Raw genomic sequence first — 17,629 nt, 5'->3', positions numbered from 1 at the left:
AGATTAGAACTGTTGACAATCATCAGAATTAGCTTGCAATACGGTATTCTAACCACTGCACCACCATGGCTCTCTAATAATAGTGAATTATTATTAACTATTACTCCTAGATATTGTAAAATTACCGTTCATAGCTTGCCTCATCATTGGCCATGCCAGTGTAGTTCAGGAACATCTGGAGAGCCCTGCCTCAATGTCTTACAGGCTTTTTAATTGAATCATATTATTTGCTACCAATAGTAGAGATTTTTTGTAGCTTTAGGGATCCTTGCTGCTGTCTGAGCTTAGTTGGTTTTCTTGCAGATGTCTACAAGAAAATGACCAAGCTCAGAGAGTATCAACAACCTCACAGATTATTTGCTTTCCTGAGATCTACTAAAATGGGAGAAGGACCAGAGTGGCAATTTTCTCTTATTCCCTCTGCAGCACCTTTTATGTAAGAGTATAGGAAGGAAGTGGCAGCAGTAGAGAAAGAATAAGATAATATTGCTGCCATATTTCCTTTTTCTAGCATGGTGATTTGCTAGATTCAAGTTCCTATTTGTTTGTAGAGGTAGAAGCCTGGATCCAACCCAATGTGTTGGATATAAAAATAGAGGCAGGTAAGTTTTTTTCTTCTAGCAAGAGCAGGCACACATTATTTGAGCATATTTTGCATATATGTCATTTTATAAAGTTTTTTTTACGTTGACTTGTACTGAATTATGTGCTGATCACAATTACGCTTTTTTGCTGTTCTTTACGCTTTTTTGCTGTTCTAATCTTTCAGTGCTTACAAATGTTGGGGATGGTGCTTCTCTAAATCTCATTGGTAGCAAATTCAGAGTTTGCTTTCCTTCAGCACTGCTGATCAGCATTTCTACCAATCAAATAACTGAGTTACTCAGAACTTTTATTTAAGTGTCATTAAATTTTTTTTATTGATTTCAAATATAATAGAGGTGTTAGCCTCAAAGATAAAATTAAAAGGAGCATTTGTTTTGTAGTTAAACATCACATCAGTCTCTTTTATTAGTACCTGCCTTAACAGAGATGTGCTAAGTTTAATATAAAAATTAATTGACACAAAATATAATTGCAAAATGGTACATAAACATGAATTAAATAATTATAGTTGAAATTTCATACTGTCCTGAGTAGATGATACATTGAGATCTTTAAAAATGTTAACAGACCTCTGAATGCTCGTGCTAAAAACTGGTTAGCTATTTATCAACCATCAAAAGATGCAAGGCTGAGTCAATCTTGAGCTGGTCAGGATCAAACTCTGGCAGTGGGCGGAATTAGCCTGCAATACTACATTCTAACCACTGTGCCCCCACACAAGCTCTATATGCTATTTAAAAAAACCTTGTTTCTATAACCTTTAAGCAGGAAAAACAGTGCGTCACAGGCAACAATTTTTGAAACAAGTATCTCAAATGGGCTATCTTACAAAGTGCATCTAAAATCTAGGTCTTCCAATTTTGGTAGGATTGAAATGTGACAAATTTGTTGTCACTTCAGTGATGCTATGTCACCCTCCAGAGGGTCAGTTGACCAGTGCCACCCTAGCTTTCCAGAGGCTGGTTAGATTTGGCCTCTGTTTTGGCTGCTGGAGACCAAGTAGATAGGTCCCACTCTAGCCCTTCAGAGACCACAGAAAGCCAGCAAGTTATTCCCACTCTCATTTGCATTTTGTTCTTTGATTGTTCTGTTTTTCTGTGTAGATAAGAAAATATTTTTGAGTCATCTAGTTTAACATATTTATATACTTCCATAATTAAACATACTTTTATTGTAAGTTGGCATACAGAACACATCCCCTGTGCTGTGATGGCATACAGAACCTATCTTCTCACCTTTTTTCCCTTTCGCTAGTTTGCTTTGTTGAAGTATCACTGTACTGTTCCTCCTTCCAATATGGTAGCTAATAGCACTGTTTTCAGCAAGAACATCATATTTATTGGTGTCATTCAATTCAATTGCTTCCTTCAAGAAACTTTGATGCATGGGCTCTTAGCATGCTGCATGTATCTTAGTGTGAGATTGCTGTCTGTCACTTACTTGCTTAACTTTCAAAAATGTAATCTCTTTCTGCAAGGGACTTTGCAGCTTTTTAATAGTCATTATTTTTTCTGGTTTTTATCTTGATAATAAAAAGCTATATTAAGAAAGATTCCTTTTTTATCAATTAGGTCAAAGCCCTAAAATTTTAAGACCTAAACCTCATGGTTTAGAACGAACAGATTCACAAACCATAGGTGACTTTACAACAAGGAGAAAGGGTATGTACTTTGGCATTGCATGATCTATTTGGTTTTGTATAAAACTCTAGTAAAAAGTGATCCTGATTACTCATATATCGTTCCAGTCCATAGGACTGCTAGCTTCTCAGCCATGTTTTTAACTTGCGCAAAACGTGTTGAAAATGCTGTGTGTAAATCAGTTTTCTTCCCTTTAATTTATCTTAGGCATTATTTCAAATATATTTTGCTTGGTTTTAGATTATTTACACATTATATGTGTAATGTGAAATACATAAACACTCAACTGAATTATGCCACATTATGATTTATGAAGACTACTCTTTATAGAGATTTTATTAGTGTAAAGGATTTTTTTCAATTAATGTGTAACAATGGGACAAAATGACATCTTTTCACACATACATTAAATACTTAGTAATGTATCTAGCAATTTATCTAGTAATAGCTATATTTAGTAGTATAAGAAATAATTGACACATTACTATTTTTAAAATATCCCTGTCTTGATTTCATTTTGGTATTAGATGTGTTAGATAAAGAGTCCTGAAGGGCTTTCAGCAATTAAGAACATTTCTGCTACTTATTTCTTGAACTACTTCAAAGGCCTGAAAGGTTTATATGGAAGCCAAAAAAAGAACAGGCTGCTTCAATGAATAGAAGAAAAGTACTGTGTTTAATGTTCACGCATGTGAACATTTTCCCAATTATTTTTGAAGTGTGTGCAATTTAATTGTTATAAATTTATAGCATTGTATTAAATTGTATATTTAACACAAAGTTATAAGTGTTTTTAAAACATCGTAAAATATTTTTTCTCCCATTGCTCTATCTTTATAACATTCTAACATATTTAATGCTCCTTTTTTGAAAAAAATATATTTGATAATTATTGTAAAATAATCTATGTTAAAAAATACAGTAGATATACATACATGCTTATTCTTGGCCCAATTAGTATTTTAAGCATTTTAAAGTAATTTTAAAAATACCTATTTTTTATTATTCAAATCAAGAATTTTATGACTGGTTTAAAATAGTTCTAGTTAAAATAGAGAATATTCCATGTATCAAACTGTTTAGAAGCAGAAGTATGTCAATAGGTTACAATAATGAAACATATTATACTATTTACTAATTTATACCAGTAACAAGTATTATTTACAATATAGTACAAAATTGGAATTAAAAGCAATTATATATTTTTTCAAGTGTGTTTTTAGGGCCTTTTAACTTATCTTGGGCATTATTTCAAATATATTTGGCTTGGTTTGTTTAACATAGAGTGCACTTAAAAAAATTGTAAGCAGACCTCAGATTATCTCAAAGAACAAAGAGATCATATACAAGGCAGATGTTGATTCAAATAGCCTGCATTTAAATGATAGGAAGCTTTAAAGATATTAAACAATGTTTTGTATGTCGTATTTTGTATTAAGTCTGAAAAAAGGTATTTTACCAATTTAGTTATTAAATAACATTGTTTTAATAAAAAATAACCTTCCTTTCTGCATCATTTGATCACTCAAGGAAGGCTATCTAAAGTTCAATAATACACAAACGTTCAAAAATTAAATGCATAAAGTATGTCAAAAAATCTTTGCCTATTATGTACTATCACCAGTCTCAAAATGATGGATATCAACATTACCCAGTATCCATTTGTTTTTAATGCAGGGTAATATTAAGTCATAGCTAGTTGCTCTGAGGTTGTTCTTTGAAAATAACAAAGAAAAAGAGCTACACATTTAATGGTATCATACTGAGTGAGACCTTCTTAAAATGATTGATATGACATGGTTTAGCTAATAATAAATGCATTCTCGTGAGCTTAATAGGCTAACATTAACTACTTTCAAAGAAGATCTGAATTCTATGATCTTCTACTAAATCATACACTATTGTATTGATTAACTTCACTTTCTTTATAAAAAGGATCATACAAAATTAACCAAGGTATTTAGGAGAGAAAAGAATAGTTACGGTTGTTTATTCCAGCAAGATACAACTCCTTGAAAAGTGAAAAACTAGAATTCATCTATTAAAAGCAGACAAAGTCTGAAGAACAGGTTTGGTGGAAAGTCAGTCAGTTAGTCTTGACTAATCTTTTATACTCTAGTAAGCAATTTTTTTTGTTTCCGTGTGTGTAATAAAAGTTTTAAAAGCAGTAATGAGAACTAATACACACTAAATTAAAACAGAGAAAATTAAGAAGAAACAATATAGTATATTAGGAGTATATTAAATATATTTTCCCACAACATTTCATGGTGAAGTTTTATATGGAAAATGAGCTATAATAAATAGGTGTATCGTAATATAAGATTTCTCTTAAAGTGCATTCTTTTCAAACTTGTTTCTTGTGTATGTAGTGAAACCAGCACCACTAGAAATTAAACCTTTATCAGAATGGGAAGAATTGCCAGCTCCAGTTAGATCTCCAATTACCAGAAGTTTTACACGAGAGTAAGTCTTTGCCTTCTTCTATATTCATACTATAGTATAGCCTTTTTTATTCAGTGGTGACCACAACAGCCATGTGTACTGCCCATATAAATTGCTTTACATATGTTCCTGCCATTTTACCATATAGCAGACAGTCTAGGAAAAGATTATTTAAAAAATCAAGTTGGCAGTCATGACCACTATCTTGATTTTTCTGAATCCCTCTCAACCAAAGATGCCACCACCCAAAAATTTTGGCTATGTTGCTAGGATTGTCAGTCCCGGATCCATATTGATTCAGATTAAGGGCTGTCACAGATTAAGGGCTGTCACAGCCTGTAAGGGCGCAGCTGTGGGAATGAGAGAATAGTGAGAAGGGAGGATAGCCACAACAGCATTTTTCAAGAGAGCTCAAGGTCGAGTTGCTGGAGTTTTGGGGGGAGTGACTGGACTTGGCGGGAGTTCAGAATTAAGGTGGATTGAAAAATGCAACTAAAGAATCATCAATAGGGGCTGTGTGTGAGTTTAGTGTAGCAGGAATGCAGATTTGGGTTTTCCCTAGATGTGCCAATATGACTAATAAATTCTTACTTGGGTGGACTTTGCCTCTGAGTGCTGAATTTGGGATGGAGTTTGGTTGGAACGCTGACAAGGATCTTCCTACATAATACTTCTCCTAGGGCACCACAATTTATTTATTTTTAATCTCTTCAGGAACAGTTCCTGATATTTTGCTGTAGATTCTTTTGGATTTCTTATTTCTTGAATTATCATTCCACTCCTTTATTTTATTATTCTTGCTTTTAAAGGGAAAGATGGAATAGAAATACATAAATAAAATACAGAAATATATTTATGAACAGCATAAAATAAATACACCACATTTTAAAAATACTTTTCTTCATTTAGTTCTTCCAGGTTTCCATTATCTCCCCGGCCAGATTCAATTCATAGTACAACTTCTAGCAGTGATTCGCATGACAGTGATGAGAATTATGTACCCATGAATCCAAATCAGTCCACTGATGATCCTGTAGGTAGTTTTACATCATAAATATGCCCTTTCTTCAAAATCATATTGCACGTTCTGTTTTTCGGTGGGAGGGGAGGGATTAAATCAATTAAATACTATGAGGCTTATAAAAGTGAAATAATGTTTAAATAATAGGAGCATTATTTTGTAGTTACACTTAACGAATTACAGATAGTGATAGACAAACTGGGTAATGGGATGAAGCAAATTAGTCATGTTTGTTTTTAAAATGATTTATTTCATGTATTTCATACCTTGAAATGTTATCATTCATGCCTGGCAATTAAGTTCTGGGGACCATAAAATGAGTAAAACCTTGGAAATAATGGAATCTAGTTGCCTTTTTCTCATTTTCATCCTTTTCTTTGTTTGAACCTGGACATAGGAATTATTCTTTTGATTAGAAATAAATGGCCAAATGACCAGCCAATACCTATGATAAAGTAGGGAACCTGTGATTCTCCAGATATGGTTGGATTTCAACTCTCCTAAGCTCTTCTCATAAATAATGCTCTTTTGAGTCACATATTTCTAAAGTGGATGGTGAAAATACACAGGAACTACACAAGACCAGTGTTTTATCAAAAGATATTCTTTACTCATTATATAGACTTATGAAGTAGAAGCCTTCAACGTATACAAAAACATTTCAGAACAATTCGGCCATCATCATGTCTTGATAGTGAATGAGTTACATTATTTCCCTATACATTTTATACAACTTTAAGAAATATTTTATTTATTTATTGTGAAATAATAATAAGAGAAGGTAGACAAACTTTTATATGGTCTTTGACCGATATATACACATATATGGGGAAGGGGAGGAGACAGTACATATTATGAAGTAAATTCTTATGAATGTAAATATTTATGTGGCTTTCCAACATTTTTCAGTTTCATAACATCTCTTCTGACACCAGTAAACATGTTTCACACATCCCAGAAGTGTTCTGAGCTTGGTCAGGTTCCAAATTTGGGATATTTCTGGAACGAACAAAATAGTATCAATAAAGGAGAATATTTATAGCTCAGGGTTGACATGAGTAAGGAGTGCAGTGGAGGTACAGCACACTGCACTCCTTACTAGCACTGATGATGTTGCCTAGTTTGGGTAATGAAACATCTGCAAGAAAACAAGCAAGCCCAGAGGGGACCAAGAACAAAATAGTGTTAAGCTATTTCTAGTTAACCTAATACAACCAGACTTTGTATTGACTTTTAAACCTTTTGCATATCCCTAACATTAAATCTTAGTTTGATTTTAGTTTTTCCCTATACTGTGCCACTAAACAATTTTAATTAACAGTAATCTTAGTTGTAAAATATTGTTGGGTATTGAAATATATATTACAAAATGAGACAATAGTGCTTCACAATGTTGAGGGATACATTATATTAAAGTTTTTCACAAATAATAACATTAATTACAATTACAATTTCAGGGTTTGTTCGGCAGCAGCAGCCTCGATGGGGGAAGCAGCCCTATGGTAAAACCTAAAGGTGACAAGCAGGTGGAATATTTAGATCTAGATTTAGATTCTGGAAAATCTACTCCACCTCGCAAGGTAAATGCAACTGCATAGCTACTCACAGATAATTTAGCTGCTGACAATGAATCATTTTATTTGTCAATTACAGTTGAGGTCCATTTTTTTAATTATGAAAATGGAGAAAATATACCTTTTTATGCTAGTTGTCACTATACTGATAAGCTTAGAACTTTTCTTTCAGCAAACTTTGCAAAGCTGGGTAGAAAATGACTTTTATTCAAACACTAATGAATGTACGATGTGTACATATTTGCCAGTAGTTGCTTTCTTCTTCTTTAACAACTTAGATCAAGGGTTTTTATCCCAAGTCTCTAGTTTGAAAGAGTGGAAGCGAGAAATAAATACATAAGAATAATTATTTTGGGGGAAAAGGTACTCCATTTTTTCCACTAGACACTTCTGCTGAATCACATTCTCTTCTGAAAAAGAAGGCTTTCATTTGTGGAAAAGGCTTTTATGTTATCTTGCCTTATTATAAGTCTCTCTGTGTATGTGCCTTAAAAATATTGTTGACCCCTAACAATTACCTGGACAAGTTCCTGCAGTTTTCTTAGCAGCATTTTCAAAAGTATTTTGCCATTCCCTCTTTCCTAAAGCTGAAAAAGGGACTGGCCCGAAAGGCTTTGTGCCAAAGGCAAGACTAAAAGTCTCTGTTTCTCCCCTACTGCTTTAACCACTATACCAACCCCTTTCTATTATTCTACTTTAATCTCTTGTTTGTTTCTTTTCCAGAAAAAGAGTAGTGTTTCTGGCGGTAGTGTGGCTGATGAAAGAGTCGATTATGTTGTTGTTGACCAACAAAAAACATTAGCGTTGAAGAGTACAAGAGAAGCTTGGACAGATGGAAGGCAATCAACAGAATCTGAAACACCAACAAAAAGTGTGAAATGAAAATAATTTTTTGAAGTCCTGTTTAAATATTAAATTATAAGCCACCATTAACTGAGAGAGAAGAATACTTCAATGAATTATTTTTCTTCAAATATTTCAATATCAAGCTGATGACAACATGAAATAAAACAGTAGCCTATGTCAAAGTGATTTTCATGATGTAAAATAATGTTATCTTGGGTCTAAGAAAAACATTTTGATCTGGAATTAACTGATTGATAGTATTACAATGTTGTATGCACTTTTTCCTTGTTAAAATGGTGGTTCAGCTTTCTCCACCAAATATACTTTTAACATCCTCCTTTCTTCCCCCTGACACTACTATATAACATTCTAGGAAGTAAGCTATGTGTATGATATTAAAATTAAGGTCTGAGGTGCATTTTAATATCTCAAAGATCAATTAGAAAAAAGAGTTTCACAATTTTGATCTACTTGAAATGTCAAGAGATGACTTGTTAAATGCCTACGTTTTATATTTAATACATGCAAAAAAAATATTTCAAACTCTACAGGTTGCCTTCCTATCAGAAATGGCTGTGAGTTAGTAATAATAGGTATGTTTTTGGATCTACTCTAATGTCTTATTCAATAATGCATTAGTTAGAGGAGGTCCTTTTGAATTTTCACTGAGAACAATGTTCTTTGTTTGCCGAGCAAAGATTCTGCAGGGAGGGATCTTTGTCCAGAATATCACATAAATCTCAATATCACTGAAGGTATGCAGTAATGACCAATCTTATTCTTTAACTGTAAAGTGTAATATTTACTTCATTTACAAAAACAGAAACTATGAGATCAGGTACGTACCTAGCACCACATTGTGCTAGTTCACATATCAGGTTCAAACAACGTGCTTTTAATTTTCTACTGCAACCAAGCCTTTGTATTGGTTTTTAGTATGAAAATTCATGAAGCGATGTGACATTCACTGTTTATAGTACTAGAAGATACTGTGATTTTTGTTTTGTTTTGTTTTGTTTTGAAATCAGATTGCAATACAAATGGAGTTATTATGTCTTGACACCACATGAGTCTTTTTAATGATCCTTGTTATACCTAGTTTCTTGCGTGGCCTTATGTTTAAATTTGTATGTAAGTATTTTTAACATCTTGTTCTTTTTAAAGGAAAACAAGATTTATCCCATTTTTTTAAAAAAAGTTCTTCAGGTACAGAATTCATTTTGAATACTTTGATTTATTGAGTCACTATCCTTATTCCAAATAGTAGCTGCTTCAACAGCTAAAAAGGGAAACACTAATTCTCTTTAAAGTACAACTTTAAAAAATCATTAGTCATGATGGAAAAATTTACTCATTCATTCTTTTGTGGTTGCAAAAAATGTATTTCTCAAACCTCATCAATACTGAACAAAAAAAGAATTGCTGGCCTTAATACTGTATCTAATTTTCCAATCCCATTCCAACTTAAATAGTTTGTAAATTTTCTTTATTTTATTCCTAACAAGGTTTCTTTTTAAATTAGAAATATTTTTGTGTTTTAAATGTTTTTTAAACTAAACATTGCATTTTGAGATGAATTTTAAATAAATCCAAGTTGTTCTGCTTCATGCGTGCAAGTCATTGATCGAGAACCATAAACATAGTTGTTAACCTTTAATAACTTCAGGATGTAGAGTATTAAATAAGATAACCTATTAGAAATTGTGCAATTTTTGGGGGGGCGGGGGCGGGAAATGATGGTAGTGTTTTTAAAACTGAAATGAAAGGGTATCTCCAAGAGACGGTCTTCCTAGTTTTTAATGCTTCTACCACTGAGCCCATATGTTCATCAAAAGTCTCTGAATAGATGTACCTGGATGAGCCATACAGCCTAGAGGAAGACAATCAAAACAGCAACAAGAGACCACAAGAGGGCCTCCAAGACTATACAAAACCTAAAGCCAAGTTTTAAGAGCTTTCAGAACTGATAGATAAGAGGTGCAGTCCTTATATCAAGGGACATATAAGGGGCCATAGCAGAGAAAGCTTGCTCAATATTACAATGTTTAATAAAACCCACGCATATCTGGAACCCCTGAAACCGACACATACCTGATGGACAGAGACAAACAGTCTCTCCGATATCCAGGCTCTATTCCATGCAGGACAAACCAGCCCACTGAATTTCACTCAGAAGATGACTGATAATCCAAGTTTGCGCTGCTTCATTTCGAAGCACATGTAGCTTATGGGCAGCCCCCATATAGGGTGCATCCCAATAATCTAATCATGAGTAACTGATTGGTGGCATTCCTGGCTGAGAAACAGATGTAACTGGCACCCAAGGTGAACTTGTGCAAAGGACCTTCTAGCCACACCTGTCACATGCGCTTTGAGCAGTAAGCTGCGACTATTAGGATCTGCAACTTGTGCACCAATCTTCAGTGGGGATGTGCTGCCCAATCTAAAAACAATTAGTGCCCTCCAAAAGTGGAATTGTGGGGGGAAATGGGAGGATGGAGCACAATATATGATGCGGTGAAATCCTGAATGAGAAAGGATATATAAGTCTAAAAAATAAATTAGTTATGGAAGTTGAGATCCATGTAAATATAGGGTACTACTGAAGTATAATGCCAGCCATAAGATGTACAAAGTGAAAATGCCACTGTTCAGAGGATGGGGAAACCTAGCTACAAATAGGCTGGCTCTTGCAATGATGAATGACAAATCAAGAAATTGTTTCTTGCTAAGAAATTGGTAAGAAACAGATAGTATTATAGGAGCTGGTGTTGAATTTTGTTTTAAAACACTTGTTCATTTCTTTGTTTTATGTTTTTTTAATTTGGACTACATAATCACATTTTAAAAATAATGAAATTAATCTTTTCTTAGGAAACCAGTTCAGCAGATCCACCCAGCCAATGGAATAAGGCAGGCCAGATGCTATTTTTTTTCCACTTTACTACTCAGTATCATTTTTTCCTGAAATGGATGGATGGATGGACAGGCAGACAGATGGGAGAGAGAATGTGCAAGAATCACTATAGAAATACAATGTTATATTATTGCATTTTATTACTATTTATGGAGGTTTAAGCAAAATCAACTCAAAAATTATTAGGGAAATAATTCAGAGTTCTAATGCTAAAAACAATGTAAAGTTCTAATTCAAAAGCAGTATCTTTGTATTATTAAAAATTACACAAGTGTTTTGATAACCATTTCATCCACAACAATAACAATATTACACTGATTTAAGATGTGTGTGTGTATACACTGCTCAAAAAAAATAAAGGGAACACTTAAACAACACAATGTAACTACAAGTCAATCACACTTCTGTGAAATCAAACTGTCCACTTAGGTAGCAGTACTGATTGACAATCAATTTCACATGCTGTTGTGCAAATGGAATAGACAACAGGTGGAAAGCATAGGCAGTTAGCAAGACCTCCCCAATAAAGGAGTGAGTCTGCAGGTGGTGACCACAGACCACTTCTCAGTTCCTATGCTTTCTGGATAATGGTTTGGTCACTTTTGAATGCTGGCAGTGCTTTCACTCTAGTGGTAGCATGAGACGGAGTCTAAGCCCACACAAGTGGCTCGGGGAGTGCAGCTCATCCAGGATGGCACATCAATGCGAGCTGTGGCAAGAAGGTTTGCTGTGTCTGTCAGCGTAGTGTCCAGAGCATGGAGGCGCTACCAGGAGACAGGCCAGTACATCAGGAGACGTGGAGGAGGCCGTAGGAGGGTAACAACCCAACATCAGGACCATTACCTCCGCCTTTGTGCAAGGAGGGACAGGAGGAGCACTGCCAGAGCCCTGCAAAATGACCTCCAGCGGGCCACAAATGTGCATGTGGCTGCTCAAACGGTCAGAAACAGACTCCATGAGGGTGGTATGAGGGCCCGACGTCCACAGGTGGGGGTTGTGCTTACAGCCCAACACCGTGCAGGACATTTGGCATTTGCCAGAGAACACCAAGATTGGCAAATTTGCCACTGGCGCCCTGTGCTCTTCACAGATGAAAGCAGGTTCACACTGAGCATGTGATAGACATGACAGGGTCTGAAGATGCCGTGGAGAACGTTCTGCTGCCTGCATCATCCTCCAGCATGACCGGTTTGGCAGTGGGTCAGTAATGGTGTGGGGTGGCATTTCTTTAGGGGGCCACACAGCCCTCCATGTGCTCGCCAGAGGTAGCCTGACTGCCATTAGGTACTGAGATGAGATCTTCAGACTCCTTGTGAGACCATATGCTGATGCAGTTGGCCCTGGGTTCCTCCTAATGCAAGACAATGCTAGACCTCATGTGGCTGGAGTGTGTTAGCAGTTCCTGCAAGACGAAGGCATTGATGCTATGGACTGGCCCGCCCGTTCCCCAGACCTGAAGCCAATTGAGCACATCTGGGACATCATGTCTCACTCCATCCACCAATGCCACGTTGCACCACAGACTGTCCAGGAGTTGGGGGATGCTTTAGTCTAAGTGTGGGAAGAGATCCCTCAGGAGCCCATCCACCACCTCATCAGGACCATGCCCAGGCATTGTCGGGAGGTCATACAGGCACGTGGAGGCCACACACACTACTGAGCCTCATTTTGACTTGTTTTAAGGACATTACATCAAAGTTGGATCAGCCTGTAGTGTTTTTTTCCACTTTAATTTTGAGTGTAACTCCAAATCCAGACCTCCATGGGTTGCTAAATTTGATTTCCATTGATAATTTTTGTGTGATTTTGTTGTCGGCACATTCAACTATGTAATGAACAAAGTATTTAATAAGAATATTTCATTCATTCAGATCTAGGATGTCTTATTTTTGTGTTTCCTTTATTTTTTTGAGCAGTGTGTGTGTGTATCTCTCTTTCTGTGTGTGTGTGTGTGTGTGTGTGTGTGTGTGTGTGTGTGATATTCAGCTTTCTTCGGGTATTTTCCCACGTCATTATAGTTGTGCTTTTAAAGTTGTAGCAATGTTTCGGCAGAATCTCATCTGCCATCATCAGGCTTCTGTATTGTGTTCGTCTATATATACATAAAAATACCATTAAACTACATGCTGAATTAGTCAAAAGATCAAACACAATGAACTAATCTATTCAATTTGTAAATTTTCATAGATACCAACAGGTTTGAAAAAGACTTGGTTGTATTTAGGCTCATATAAAATTAATTTCAACACTATTTTAAGGTATATCTTTGGTAGTTTGTTCTGATTTGCTGTATATTATAAAATCATTTTTCAAACTTAGGCTGGAAAGTAAGAATTGAACACAGTAGCTGTCCTACTTAATTTTGCTGTTCTTATTTTATAGATTTCTGACAGCTGACATTCTATACTGGATATAAATAACAAAAACATTTAAAGATATGGTTTGCATTTCAGTGTTTCACTTCACTGATAACAAACCTAAGTTTGACAGAAGTTTTTTTGCTATATTCTGAATTAATTGCTATTTAACCTAGAAACCTTCTATTATTAAATGTATAGAAGACTGAGCAAATGTTCCAATTTCTTGCATCCATCTCTGTAAATAAAATCTACATCTTACTAAGAATTCAGGAAATCTTCACAGCACTACAGTCCCCAGATTTTTCAGCAGGTAGTTGAACAAGAGAAATATTGAGTACTCAGCCATTGTGATTTATAAAACAGTGTGAAACCTCCCCCCACCAATTTGCATTTAACTTCATTATCTTGTTAAGTGCATTATGCTAATATTTTAAACCTTTAAATATGTATATTTTAAACTGTCTTTTGGCCATGGGCAAACCAAATCAAATAGTTGCAAGTGAGAATTAAGAGGAAAACATTTTAAAAACAAAGAGGCTTTTGGAAATCCTTCTGAACTACTATAAATATAGCTGACATGGCCAGTGGCAAAGAATGCTAGGACAATGGTATCACCTAAAGGATTATTGTTTAATCATTCTTATTTAAAAAAAAACAATAAAACTGAAATCCACCAGAAACTATCAAAATCTGATGTCATTTCTTTTTTTGTAGCAGTAATTTCATGAACTGTTTCAGACCCTAATCAACCCAATGGCTGGATTCACATATTTCGCTAATTACAGCGTGGTTGGTAGGCTTAAGGCTATAATTGGATTTGACAGATTGGAATTTATGGTTCAGTTTTTATTGTAAAACTTTTATTGTATAAACCATGGAAAAGCAATATTTATAACCCAAGTCAATGCTCCATTTCCTGAAAAAGTGGCTTAAAAATTAAAAAGAAGTAAAAAAAAAGATTTAAAGACCTGTACTAGATTATATAAAATTTTAATCTGATAGAGTTTATTTACATATTGAATGGCTGTAGGTCAAATGAATAAAAAAAATCAGTGAGGCTATGCAATTAAAGACACCCACACAAGAAGTAACATAGATATACCAAACTCAGCAGGCACTAAAAGGACTTCAAGGAACTATACACAGACTATTAGAAAGCAATCAATGAATGTAAAAATGACTGGATGGAAAAACAACTGCCCCAGAATTAACTGATTGTAGAGTTTGAACATGATAATCACGAGGTTTGAACTGGGGTAGGAAGAACAAAAAAGCTCTGTATTTTAGGTGTTTACAGTGACTCCATGATTTGTATGCTGAGATATAAAGAGGAAATAACTTGTACATTAATAGCTGAAGTTTACTGATGTTTTTATTCATGCTACACATTTCATTTCATGCCTTAATGATTAAATGTGATAACTTTTTGGAAAGAAGCAACAATCGACTAGTTCTTATCTAAAAACTAATGTTTTAATAAATATATAAAGCCCATAAGTGTTACTGGAGAAGACATACATCACTAGTTCCATAGATGACCGTAACAAGAATATCAAACACTCTACTCACGTGATAATTTTATACATAGATTTTCTACACTTGGACTGCAGAAATCCAGATAACAAATTACAGAATCATCATTTTACTGCCATCTAGGGTTCATCAGAATTTATGCAGCAAATGCCAAATACGTTACATTCAGTTTAATCTTCTAATGTGATTTTCTAGTCCTATTATAATTATGCAAAAGTTGCTGTCTATCAATTTCCTCTGAAGACACTGAAACACAATTTCAACTGCCATTTCTTAGATTTTGGGCTCAATAAATTGATATTGAATGCTCAATATTCAAACACTTCAAAATAAAGATTTTATATCAAGATCAAAGAGTGTCAAAGGAGCTTTTTCAAAGGGAACTGGACTTTGTTTATGAGAAAGATGCTTTGCTTCTCCATAGACAGTCATATGGAATCATTTTGATAAACCTTCCCACTCTACCTACCCACCTACCGCAGTTTTTTAACTGATAGTTTAAAAGTATAAATAACTCAAGATATTCATAGAGTTAGAACTGAAATGGGTCATTCAGGCTGCATGGTTCAGCTCAATACAGAAACACTGATAAAAGTCTGTTCTGCTAGAGCAGTGGTTCCCAACCTTTTTCCCCCCCGCACCCCTAAAGAAATTTCACTCGAACCTCGCACCCCCTGAAATTTAGACTTTAGGAACTACTGAACATGTTAAATATATGGTAGGATTGAATCTTTTCAGCTATGTATGTGACGGCCAATAAATAACGATACTTAACTCTAAAATGAAAATAAAGTTAATCCATTGCATAATAAATAAAAATGCCAACATATAGCCAATATCCTATTATTTACCTGGACTTTTCTCGCACCCCCTGGAATATTGTCTCGCACCCCCAAGGTTGGGAACCCCTGTGCTAGAGCTTACCCAGGTATTTTTTTCTGTCATTTCTCTTAGTAATTAGTTCACTTTCCAAACTTTCCCTACTGCAAGAAATTTCATCCAAGATTCAACTGAAATGTGTATTTTTGAAACTTAATATCAATAGTCTGTGTCTGCATTCTGAATGATTGATCTTGAGTTTCATCTTTATGACATTCTTTGAACTACTTGAATATTAGATCCTGCTCATCCCTCACCCTTTATTTTCTCAAACTCCCATTTTTAAAGTCAACTGTTATTTCTAATATATATATATCCTGAACATGTTCCAATTATTTAAAATACTTTTAAATTGTGCTGTCCAGAACACAATATTCAAAGTAGGATTTTAACGTAGACTAAATAGAGTCAATTATTTTCAAAAATTGATTTTTTTATACCAGCTAAATTTATATTTGTCTTTTAGCAGATATGTAACAATACATTAATACTGTTGATTTAGTTGGTGATCAATTAATTTCAATATACTTTTCATATAATTACTTGTGCTTAATCTATGTACTTGAGCCCAATTCCTGAGTGAAGCTTGTATTTGCTTCTACTGTCATTCTGTTATTTCCTTCTTTCTGTATAGATATCTTCTGATTTTTGTTTCTATTTTACAGAGGATTAGTTACTTGCCTTTTTATTTGCAAATTTAAGAATCAGTCCCTCTGATTATTTATCCTATCCTGCCCCAAAACCAAGGAAGACGTGATTTTTCTAAGCTTATGTCTTGTTCCAATCTATAGACAGAAAATGAAGTATTCTGCATGTATCATATACTTGGAGAAGTATTAGGGAAGGACTGTCTTCACCTTCTTTTTCTTATACAATTTATCTAGAATGAGCTGATTCTTACTCCTCTGGAGTAAGCACCTCACACCTGGAAATTCAGTGTCTTACATTCTATCACACATCAAAAATATTTAATATGTTGACTCAAGGACCAAACATAGTACTATCCACTTAATGCTTAATTTCAGTTAGATGTTTTGTTGCTGAGTACTTTTCCAATGTCATTGAGTATCTGCTAAGGGTCCACCAAATGAATATATCACCAGCTGATACTTAATGGCTTGTAATGGGATATTACAAAAGTTTTTAATCTTTTCTAATCACCAGTTTCAGCTTCCTCTGAACTTGTTTTCTTGCATTTCAATGACATTTAACAATTGACAGTTGATTTTTTTTCCACATCAAATTCACTTGCTTATAATAAAAAAGACTAAAGTTGAGTGACAGCATCTAATGTTATGAAAGTAGTTACATAGTACCTTTTTCTGGCAGTTTTGTTTCTAAATCCCTGGTTTGTTTTTTTCTTAAGAAAATGAGGATCATCACTGTTTAGTTCAAAGATCAGCAAATTTTACTGAGATACTAATGTTCCTGAAACTCCTGTAACCTAGAAAATTATCAACCTAATCCCTGTATTCATTTTTTTCTATATTCTGTATTCATTGTTATCTAGACTATAAATTAATCCATTTGGATGGAAGGTTTTCATTAAACCTTCATTGTTTTTAATATACCCTAGTGATATAGTTATTCTATACTTTTGTTGGTTATATTTGTTTTTACTATACAAAATCATATGTTTTTACTTTGAAAAGCTTTATAGCATTTTAAGGCATTGTTTTCACATAGGCATGTATACTTTCTGAAAAAATTGCTTGCAACCACTTGATAGGACCAAATGGCTGCAGAAAATTCTTCAACTAGAGAACTCTGCTATTTAATGGACTTCTGCTTTTTCAAGCTCTGTTGGA

The 17,629-nt window shown here is 34.4% G+C and overlaps 1 protein-coding gene across 3 annotated transcripts in view; it reads left to right on the top strand.

Moving 5' to 3' along the window:
• GAB1 (GRB2 associated binding protein 1) overlaps window positions 1-9,737 on the top strand; it is an 87,141-nt gene extending 77,404 nt beyond the window's left edge. For all 3 annotated transcript variants that reach the window (XM_026698096.2, XM_087936090.1, XM_087936091.1), the window contains 5 exons: window positions 2,178-2,267; window positions 4,619-4,712; window positions 5,601-5,724; window positions 7,170-7,292; window positions 8,010-9,737. In XM_026698096.2, coding sequence (XP_026553881.1) covers window positions 2,178-2,267; window positions 4,619-4,712; window positions 5,601-5,724; window positions 7,170-7,292; window positions 8,010-8,168 — 590 coding nt within the window. In that variant the 3' untranslated portion in view covers window positions 8,169-9,737. The remainder of the gene's footprint in view (window positions 1-2,177; window positions 2,268-4,618; window positions 4,713-5,600; window positions 5,725-7,169; window positions 7,293-8,009) is intronic.
• Window positions 9,738-17,629: the final 7,892 nt, after the last annotated feature.

This window comes from Pseudonaja textilis, chromosome 6, assembly GCF_049901715.1.
Source record: "Pseudonaja textilis isolate UNSWEBS1 chromosome 6, rPseTex1.2, whole genome shotgun sequence".
In the NCBI taxonomy this organism is placed as follows: Eukaryota; Metazoa; Chordata; class Lepidosauria; order Squamata; family Elapidae; genus Pseudonaja; species Pseudonaja textilis.
The sequence above is the reverse complement of the archived record's forward strand: the minus strand, read 5'-3'. Positions and strand labels throughout refer to the sequence as shown.